The 10,821-nt window shown below is 45.5% G+C and overlaps 1 protein-coding gene across 12 annotated transcripts in view; it reads left to right on the top strand.

Annotated features, from left to right (window-relative positions):
* si:ch211-285f17.1 (sickle tail protein homolog) overlaps positions 1–10,821 on the top strand; it is a 120,665-nt gene that overhangs the window by 79,307 nt on the left and 30,537 nt on the right. For 9 of the 12 annotated variants that reach the window (XM_065949001.1, XM_065948998.1, XM_065948994.1 and 6 more), the window contains exon 3: positions 9,129–9,209. The exons of 2 other annotated variants lie outside the window; for them this stretch is intronic. In XM_065949001.1, the coding sequence (XP_065805073.1) occupies positions 9,129–9,209 (81 nt within the window). Of the gene's footprint in view, positions 1–2,965; positions 3,678–9,128; positions 9,210–10,821 lie in introns of those variants that run through there. One more of the 12 variants, XM_065949004.1, reaches the window with a different exon arrangement.

The raw sequence follows: 10,821 nt of genomic DNA, 5'->3' as shown, positions 1-10,821 counted from the left end.
TCTCTCTCTCTCTCTCTCTGTCTCTCTGTCTCTGTCTCTCTCTGTCTCTCTCTCTCTCTGTCTCTCTCTCTCTCTCTCTCTCTCTGCTCTCTCTCTCTGTCTCTCTCTCCCTCTCTCTCCTCTCTCTCTCTCTCTCTCTCGTCCTCTGTCTCTGTCTCTCTCTCTGTCTCTGTCTCTGTCTCTCTCTCTCTCTGTGTCTCTCTCTCTCTCTCTCTCTCTCTCTGTCTCTCTGTGTGTCTCTCTCTCTGTCTCTCTCTCTCTCTCTCTCTCTCTGTCTCTCTATCTCTCTCTCTCTCTCTCTCTCTCCCTCTCTCTCTCTCTGTCTCTCTCTCTGTCTCTCTCCCTCTCTCTCTCTCTCTCTCTCTCTGTCTCTCTCTCTCTCTATCTCTGTCTCTCTCTCTGTCTCTCTCTCTGTCTCTCTCTCTCTCTCTCTCTCTCTCTCTCTGTCTCTCTCTCTCTCTCTCTCTCTCTCCCTCTCTCTCTCTCTCTCTGTCTCTCTCTCTCTCTCTCTCTCTCTCTCCCTCTCTCTCTCTCTCTCTGTCTCTCTGTCTCCCTCTCTCCCTCTCTCTCTCTCTGTCTCTCTGTCTCTCTCTCTCTCTCTGTCTCTCTCTCTCTCTGTCTCTCTCTCTCTCTCTCTCTCTCTCTCTCTCTCTCTCTCTCTCTCTCTCTCCGTACCTTTTGCTCTGCAAGTCTTTGCATGCAGCTCAACATCTGGACTCCACCTTGGGCCAAAAGGTATGAACCTCACTTCAAAAGGCAGAGCAAGAGACGGAGGCACAACGGGATGATCTTACCGCTGACAGGACCGGCTCCAAGCATCTGGTTCAAACCCCCATTTTTTTGATCTCTTGGGGCTTTATTTCCAGTTGGTCCTTCTCAGCTGCGGAGCAAAGGGAGGAGAGCGGTTGGTGTTGGTTTTGAGAAAAGCATGCAGGGCCTTGGCTTAACGGCAGGAAAAAAAAAGTATTTTCATTTTTATAAAAGAGCAGATAGAAGAAGACAGAATGTTCCTTTAGTAAACAACATGACAGAGATGATGTACAACCAACTGGAATATAAGTATACAGGAGGAAATTATATACATTTTCACATCAGCAGTTAATTGAATGAGTCATAACTTAGACGACTCGACAGAATAGGAGCATGTGTTGCACTTCATCACAGCACTCCTCTTTAGGTTGACATAATAATCTGCCTCAACTATAGCTCACATTTTACATTTACAATCTTTCACTGTACATCCATGTCACTCAGCTTTCACCGTGTTTGGTTAGTTCAGAGCATTTAGCACTTTGCAGTTGGTGTTAACATGCAAATTGTTAAAAAAAGGGTGCTGTTGTTTATTGACAGTGAGAGCTGGTGGCGTTGTGTCGACCCATCACATGTAGCTGACTGATTCAGTCGGAGCTGAGAGGTTCTAGTGTGTGAGCTGTGTTTCTTACTGTGACTCCCCCCGGAGGTCAAAAACAGGTCACTGTGGTCAGGAGTGGATAATGAGGAAAAATGCATGTTACTACCAGGAAGTGAGAGAGGGTGGGGGGGGGGGGGGGGGGGGACAATGGACAGTAAGAAGAAAAACAAGCATGGGTGATAAGAACTGAAGTGTAGAATAAACTGTCTGACAGTGTTTACACGACATGATGCTGAAGCAGAACAGGAAATGCTTTATTAAAACTTCAGTTCATGTCTGATTATCTGACTTCCACTCCACACACACACACACACACACACACACACACACACACCACACACACCACACACACACACACACACACACACACACACACACAGAGGAAACCATCCTCTGGGAGAGTGGGTGTAATTAATCTTAGGCTCGGTGGAGGAGCGTCTCTGGTCCTCTGTGACTTGTTAATTAGCCATGAATGGGGTCGCCATTATCAGGGAAACACGCTACCTGACACTTGACTAAACGCAGTGATTTAAAACCACCCCGAGACGTCCTAATTCATCGTTAGCTGCAAAACATAAAGTGCAGCTTCAAGACGTAGCGGGATGATACCCTTTGCGTGGCGTTGGAGTTATATGTGAGCTCAGGAGTGTACAGCATGATGCGGCGGATGCACGACTCGGAGAGAAGAAAGCCATCTTTGTCTTGGTGACCACATGCTTGGAGCCTTATGAACACACATCCACACATTCCCAGATATACGCCCCGAGAGAGAGAGGGCTCAAATTAGACCTGGAAGGCCTTTCATTCACCTTATAACGAGAGCCGCTCTCTGGAGTGAAACCAGCAGGTTCATGTGAGGACGTGTCAACTAAACGGGCGTCCTGAAACATGATCATGAGGCTTTTTTTCTTTTCTTCTGATGACTCTGTATTGATGGATGCCCTCTTCGTCTTTCACTCTGTAGTGATCCTGCCCTTTGTGAAGATTAATCAAACACTTATTGAGTTGTTGTGGGACTCTGTAAATGCTCCGACCTGAAAAAATGTGTCGCTCTTGATGGATTGATCCTACAGAGCATGTCCAGGCAGATCATGGCTCTGCAGCCCTGTCAGCAAATACTTTGCATGTATTTGTTTGTAAAGGGAGACAGTGAGCGGGATGGTGGGGGGGCTTTATGTGTGCACAGACTCTGGGTGTGTGCAAATCATTGAATGCATGACTGGTAAATGATCTGCCAGTCTTGGTCAAGTCTGGACCTTTTATTATTATGTAACGCCTTGACTTGAAGGCACGACTAAAACCACAAAGTAAAGCACCGTATCTGGAAAACAGGGTCTTCCTGTAACAATCGCAGCATTTACTGGAAAACTTCATGAAGATTATTTCAAAATAAAGCCTTCACATATGCATGAGAGTATGTGCATCTCAGGTAGAAGGCCTGCTGAGTTTTAACTTTGCACACTGTGTGCTTTGGGATCCCTCAGGTAGAGTTTGGCCTTATCTCCTGGAGACACAAGTGTCATCTTTCGGGTCTTCAGCCTCAGGACGTGGATGAGATGGAAGCAGAGATTTCATATGAGGGATTAGTGTTGGAGCTGCCGTTTTAAGATAACATATTTTTTCGGTAGCTTTATAGAGTTTTAAAAAACTATTTCAGAGTTATAAAATTTCTAGTCGTACCCATACGCTGCTGGAACAGTGAGAAATATTTCAAAGCCATGAGCTGAGCAGACATCCCGCACTCCCTCACACAATCTCTGCCTCGCACAATGGTGCACGATACCAAAAGCACACATTTCAGACAATGAGTTTCCCCGGGTGTGGATAGTGTGTGTGTGTGTGTGTGTGTGTGTGTGTGTGTGTGTGTGTGTGTGTGTGTGTGTGTGTGTGTGTGTGTGTGTGTGTGTGTGTGTGTGTGTGTGTGTGTGTGTGTGTGTGTGTGTGTGTGTGTGTGTGTGTGTGTTGTTGTGTGTGTGTGTGTGTGTGTTGTTGTGTGTGTGTGTGTGTGTGTGTGTGTGTGTGTGTGTGTTTGTCTTGTGCTGTTGAATAGTTTTGGGATGTGGGGCGGTGTATATTGCATTGGATGGAAGGGCTGTGAGATAGAGCAGAAAGTGGAAGAGAGCCGGACAGCGCGGTCGTGCAAAGAGCTACACGGGCTGAAACAACAACAAGAGGAAGAGAGACCCTGTTTCCTTTAGAGCGGGGAGTTTCCAGTTTCATGTGGATGTCACTTCTGGAGGGAGATCGCCACTCGTGTGAAATTATGGTAAATGCTGCTTTTACGCTTTTGGAGATCATTTAATAGCAAAAAAAAAAGCTTCATTTTTGAAGCGTGGGGCTGAGAAAAGCAGCCCCAAGGCAGTGCTCTACTCCACCAACTCCCATTGGCTGATTTATCTGATGGTTATGCAAAGTTGACTTTAGTAACCTCGCTCAGTCGGAGGAGGGGGTTGATGTCTGCTGGTGATAACTGCGGCCAACTCATGTATGCGTGAGTGGATGAAATCAATTGGACGGCGTGGCTCGTTTGTTGGAAATGTCACAAAGTGGATGGAAGAGATAGTCATCCTGCCTTCTTCTCCGCGCCCGGTCAACAAGGCGCAGCTTTTGTGTCTTCTGTGATCACGCTCTTCATTTGCAGTCTGAGCGACAGATCTTCTTGATTATATTTTACTTGCCAATGTGATATTTTATTAATGAGATGGTAACAGCCCGGCTCATTGTTTAGCCTGTGAATATCTGACGACAGATGTGTACCAAGAGGAGGCTCCTCGCTGCACAAAACTTCTGCACACAGTTTCACCTTCGCTGTCAGCTCTGACTGCGTGGACGGGCGCTATAAAGTCATCCACTTTTTAACACGCCAATTAACAAGCAGGGCCCATCTCTGAAAGGTCATCTAGGGATTTGGATGAAGGGATTAGAAGAGGAATGCATCAGAGGAGGGAGGCAGAGAGGGATGTGGTGGCAATGAATGGGAATGGATGACTACGGGGATTTTGGTATAATGTCATTAAGGCCGAGTGAGACAAAGGATGATGGTCGGTCCACAGACATAGCGGCCCGAGCGCTGACTGGTTGATTGACGGGGGCTTTATGCTTCAAAGATGAGCAGAACTGCTGTGGCAGAGTTTTAGACTCATACAGGTGTTTTTAATGGACTGTTGTTTTACATTTCTGACATCCATTTTCCAGGAAAACAGAACTGATTTAGTGTTTTGCTGTGAGGCGATATAAAAGGTTAAGGTCAGTGAGTCATTTTTTGTTTATGAATTCACATTTCATGCTTAAAGGTCACATATGATGCAAAATACACTGTACTATGTTTTTCTTACACTAATATGTGTCTCTAGTCCGTTTACAAAACCCCCAATGATGAGAAAAGTCCATCCTCTCCATCTTTTGCCTGTTCCACTTTTCAGAAAATGTGTGCTCAAACAGGCTGTTTGGAGATTTTCCCTTCATGACATCACAAAGGGCAGTAGCCCCTCCCCCAGGTGGGTGACACTCCCACAGCTAGGTGTTTGTTCTGCCTTCTGAGTCTGCCTTCTCAACGTAAACAATAGGACATGGAGCAAGAAAGCACGGAGACACCTAAGTCTTTCAAGAGAGGGGGCGTGGTCAGACACAGCTCATTTACAAATTTAAAGGCACAGACAGAAACTATAAACCAGTGCAGTAACCCCCTGCTGGCCATTACAGAGAATGCTGGTCCAACATATTTCAACACTGGCCCTGCTTTTGAAACCAAAGGCTACGTCCACTTCTGAAAACAGCTGAGTGCTTTTTTCAAGGACATAACTACTTAAATCCTCCTTCTCAGATTTGGAATCAACATGTCAGACTGAATGCTGTAAGTGGAGGAACATGTCAGATAAAAAGACAAGTTAAGTAAGGGGTTAACACTCTGCAGAGAAGAGCCGCTGTTATGTGTTTATATGTTGGCCATTCAGATTGGGCCAGGTAATTACTGTTGTCTCAATTTCCGCTTGCCAGCCAGAGCCAGGGGGCCAAATTAGCATCTTAAGTGGAAAGATGTGCTCAAAACAGTTTCTGTTAAACGCCACACAGTCTTCCACCAGCACTCTTGTGTTTACATTCTTTGACAAGACAATAAGGAAGGAGTGGATGAAACCTGTTCCTCTGGTTGTTTGTGTATGCGTTTTCTCTCCGTTTGTGTACATAAGAGTTGAAGCGTGAACGCTGGTCATGGCGGTCAGGCTGTTGTTGCAGATAAATATATCAACATTTGACATGTCGTCTTTGGCTTCCTCTCCTGGCTTTTGAATCTTGTAGTGTGTTGCTTGTTGCAGAAAGATGACCTGATTGCACAGCTGCTAGAAGAATGACCTCTTTTTTATTTTAAAAGTACAACACAGGCTATGTTAAAGGAAATCTATTGTTGCCATGAGTGTGCAGATTTTATAATAGTGTAGGCACCAATCAGTGGGCTTTGTGTCAGCAGGTGGCAGGTGTTGCTTTAGACACACGGGCACTTTTTGAGGCTTTGTCTATATTTAAATCTTGGTGAGTGACACAGCAGGCTTCTGGTTTGAGCTGCCATTATTCTTAACAATTTTGAATTACTTTAATCGGCCCATCTCCGCTTTGCATGTCAGCCTGTCTGTCAGGAGCTAAGACGAGGGGGGGGTATGGGGGGCTGCATGATATATTTTGTAACATAATCTGTTCTGCTCGCTGAAATCATGCAGCCTTGTCCCGTTAGTGTGAAATGGCCATGTGATGTTCCACAGGTAGCAATGAAAATCACCCATACTGTGCATGCATGCCCACCAGGTGCAGGATCAGATATTAGTTTTGAGTCGCTGGCATTACCAGAGTGCAAGAAGCACCAGAAAACTCACTTTTTATGTATTTTTTCAGGACAGGAACCGAACACAGACCGTAGCTTTCTGTTTTTTTGTTTTTTGCATACTGTGTGTCAGACCACTGTTGCATAAAGATTTCCAGGATGTACCGGGCTCGGGTCAGATTTTCTGGAACAATGGCCTGACTCACTCATGCACAAACTCCATGTCTCTCTTTGTATCACTCTCTCTCTCCCTTTCACAAACATACAGCACACATTTGATCCCATTTTCTTGTTTTTTCCTTTTAACATGATTGTTTTTCTTAACATCCCTTTTACAAATCACCTTACACTTGACACTAAGTGAGTGTAAAGCCGATACGTGCAATGTCCATGACAATTAGAAACATTAAGATACAACATGTGGTGCCCCGTGTGAGTCCGTGCCTGGAGTTTAGGCTTCACAACAACAGAGCCGTTTGCTCTTCTTAGCCCAACATGAACATTTAGATGAGGCAAATCCCATTGAGTTACTTCTAGATCTGCTCTGACATCCTCAAATCCTGTGGAGTATTTGACACTGGTCCTATAATAATAAAAACCAGCTGACATTGGCTGCTACGCCTCACAGAAAACTTTATGACAAATCGATTTTCTGATTTCTTTGACACTTTCAATAACTCTTTTATGCACACGGACATTTCACAATTACCTGACTTTATAACTCGTCGTATTCTTGTGCATACGCCAATGTCAGTGTCTCACTTTCACATTCATCATAGCTGTCAGCGCAAATGTGGCATTCAGAGGGAGCCGCTGCTGAAAAGGCAAAACCACAGGCTGTGTGGTTTTCACGGGGGGGGGGGGGGGGGGAATCACTGGTGAGGAATGTACTGTAGGTGTGAGCGGGTTGAAGCAGGTTTTTATGGAGCTAATCAGCGGTTGGATGGCCTGTGGGTTTTTTTCATCCTGACCATGAAGCAAGAAGTGGTTACACAGAACAGGAAGTGGCTTTGGTGAGAGCCTTTCCGGCAACATCACACAGATAAAATGATGATCTCTGTATGCAGGTATGAAAAAGAGGACGGGAGAGAGACAGTGGAGTTCATCGGAGCTAACGAACTGTCGACCTTTGGAGGGGACACCTCATTTGTCAGATGTGGGCTGGTGGAGTGGTTTAACTTAATTAGCCCTTTCCACAGGGAGGCAGAAGGTCTCATTTGCAATTTCCTCTTCTTTTATACACGGCTGCCTCCACTATCTACCTCTTTCTGCTGGGTGATTCTTCTTCCAGCTGTCACATTGTGTCTATTAAAACACTTTCCAGAAGATTTGGCCGAACGGGAAAGCCCAAATTTTAATAAGCAAAAACTCCAACCAAAGAAGATAACACAACCCTCCTATTAGACGGAACATTTCTGCTTAATAAGCAATAATGTAAACCCTTTTTTTTAAACACATAACCTCAGAGGTTCTGACATGACAAGTTTTAAGGCACTGACACACCAAGCAGACAGCAAAGAACTAGTGGCCTTGGCCGAAAAGTTGCTCTAGAACACACCGCAAAGACTAGAGCCGACGTCCAACCACCACGTACGCTCTGCGCATGCATGAGAGGAAATAACTCTCCATGCCAGCAGGCGGCAGTAGTCCGTTGTTATGACACGAGAAGACCATTTTCACACCGCTCAAGTCAACACTCGTATTATAGGTCACCTACTAATCGAGAATAATGTCTGATAAAAAGTTGAAAATGCCACTTTTCTGCACAAAAAGAATGCTAGGTGGACACAGGGCTTAAGAATTACCTGGCTACTACTTAATATTCTTTGGATTTTCAGCCATGGCTGCTGGCTATAGTATCAAATATCATCATGAAGTATGTGTTGTTTATCATGTAAAAAAAAAACCTCATGAGACATCCTGGCCATATTCACTTTTATATAAGTGTTTGAAGGCAGCTTCTTCTTCGTCCTCCCCTTTGAAATATCAGAAAGTATGGACGACTCTGCCAGACCACTCTGAGGTATTTACTATGTGCAGATGACGGAGAAAGCCGATACGATTCAGCGTTCCCAAGGGCGACACAGTAGCGTATGAGACGGTAGAACAGCCGTGTCGGAGGCCTGTTTGGACCCACCGCTATCACTGAATTTGCTCATGAATCATTCATCGTTCAGGTTACGTTACCCAACACATGTCAGGTTTCAGGTGGCATGTCAACTCCATGTGACCCCCCCTGTGTAAAAAAAAATACATCATGTATTAACAGCAGAAGGGCACATTTCTATTCATGTATTTTTAATCTGCGTCCTGCATGCTGAGCGAGTTTTTTAATGGAATTATAGGAGGTGTGTGACGGCTCGGCTGTTTTATCTGCTGTGTTGGCGCTCCACATGTGAAGGTGCATCATATAAACTTTGACATACGTGTTCTCAGCGAATATCTATCTCGCCTGCTTCCATCACTGCAACACCTGTTGGTTTGACCTGATAACTGCTCTCGGCAAACCGAGGGGCGTCCAAAACGGCCGTGTGGTGTGGGTCGCCTTGAAAGTGTCTACCTTCTCTGGTCCAAACAAATCCAGAGCATTCAGGAGCAGAATCTAAAGTTAGAAGGAGGACATTCTGGCTGCTGCATTGTTGTCAGAGAAGCCAGCACTTCAACATAGCATGTTTCCTTAATGTCTGATCATATAGTAAGATACCTTTATCATCTCACTCACTACACATCTCACTGATTGGACCTTTAACTCTCTGATGTGAGTCTCATTTTAGCCTCTTTACCTGTTGAGACTTATTTGTTTCCATGGTTGCTCTGTTTTCCTTCATGACCCATTCTGTTTCCGATTCACCTCCCTTTTCTTACCTTTCGTTTTCTTCTTCTTTCCCTCTTTTCTCCCATCAGTCTTTACAGGACATGCTCACCTCCCTTCACTCTGAGCTTGATATTCAGAGGTACTTGATGAAAATCCAAATGCCCCGCAGAGTTAGTCAGCCTTTTATCTTATCAGCATCATGCCATTGTGTGTGTGTGTGTGTGTGTGTGTGTGTGTGTGTGTGTGTGTGTGTGTGTGTGTCAAGAGTGTGTCGCATCCTCACTAACATCTGCTGTGTGGCCGTATTCACGACCCCTTGCAACCCCATGTCTCTTAGCGTCTGCCCCGTCTGTGCCTGCCAAGCAGACTTGGCTACAACGCTTAGCTAGATCTTGCCATGAGAGCTCTCTTAAAAGTCAACTGCACTAAGTATCAAAAGCTGGAGTTCTTTATTTGTGCGTGTGTGTGGGAATTCAAGAGAAAAGCAGTGTGTGTGTGCATGTGTGTGTGTTGGCGCGCTCAAAATAACCTGGCGGACCTGACCTTGTGTCTCCAGCTGTGTTAGCTCCACAGCCCCATTACAGGTCTGCCAGGAAAAAGAAGAGCATTTCATAAAAGGGCCCCAGTGTTCATTGACCCCCCTCTGTTGTCCCCGTGGAAACGGATCAGCTTACAATGCCGCACAGTAGCTCAATAGACTCTGTAGAGCCGTCTCACACATCGTCTTATTGTAGCGCTGGCTTGTGGAGGCCACGTCAACGCAGGTTAGATTACAGATCGGCCAACTGATGCTCAAGTTTTTGATGACACAAGTCCCGATCCTTTATCGGTGCTTAAAAAGGAACTTCTTCATCCAAGGTGACCCACAAAGCACGCTTCTGTTAAAGATCTCTTGTGGTGTCTTTCCTCTCATACACTTTTGAAAACATCGTCAAAAAACAGATCCCAGCTCCCGCACTAGAAATGTAAAGGGCCCGATCACACAGAGAGGCGTCGCTTTAGGTGTGGCCTAACAGCACGGGGATAAACAGCTGGGACCCTGTGGAGTGGTGCTGCGGGTGCATATGGGTTCAAACTGGGGCACCAGTAGTCTAATGGTTAATGAGTGCACACCATGTTCAGAGGCTGTGGTCCTCCAGGAAGCAGCCCGGTTTCAAATCCGCCCTGTGGCTCCTTTCCTGCATGTCATTCCCTGCTCTCTCTCTCTCTCTCTCTCTCTCTCTCCCCGACTGCTGACTCTGTCCGTTGTCCTATCTCTAAATTTAAGGCATAAAAAAGCCCCAAAAATAAATCTTAAAGGGAGGTAAAGCCTTCTACTTGATTTGATTGGCTGCTTCGGCCAATAGTGACATTATGAAGATTTATTTTTGGGCTTTTTTTGCCTTTAATGTAGAGATAGGACAGTGGATAGAGTTGGAAATCAGGGGGGGAGAGAGAGTGGGGAATGACAACCCTAACCCTACCTGCCAATAGTGACATGACGAGTGTTGCAACTCTGAGCTGAAAAGTAAAAAAATAAATGTTTTGACTTAAAAACCGCTAGAAAAACGCAGCAGCAGAGGAGAGCGCCCAGCCCAGCGCGCTGTACCAGAGGAAAACAACGGTTCGGCTGGCGACGCTTTTCTAGCGATGCGTCTCTGTGTCATCGGGCCCTAAGACCACTGAGACCACTTTAATGTGATTACTGGAAGCTGCCTTGTGCGAGAAAACTTTTAGTGATGTGTGCTTGTAGTGCAGAACTGAACTGTGTTTGATGTGTTAGCATGCATCAGTGACATGTGG

This window comes from Labrus bergylta, chromosome 20 (genome assembly GCF_963930695.1).
Source record: "Labrus bergylta chromosome 20, fLabBer1.1, whole genome shotgun sequence".
In the NCBI taxonomy this organism is placed as follows: domain Eukaryota; kingdom Metazoa; phylum Chordata; class Actinopteri; order Labriformes; family Labridae; genus Labrus; species Labrus bergylta.
This window is presented reverse-complemented; position numbering and strand designations above follow the sequence as displayed.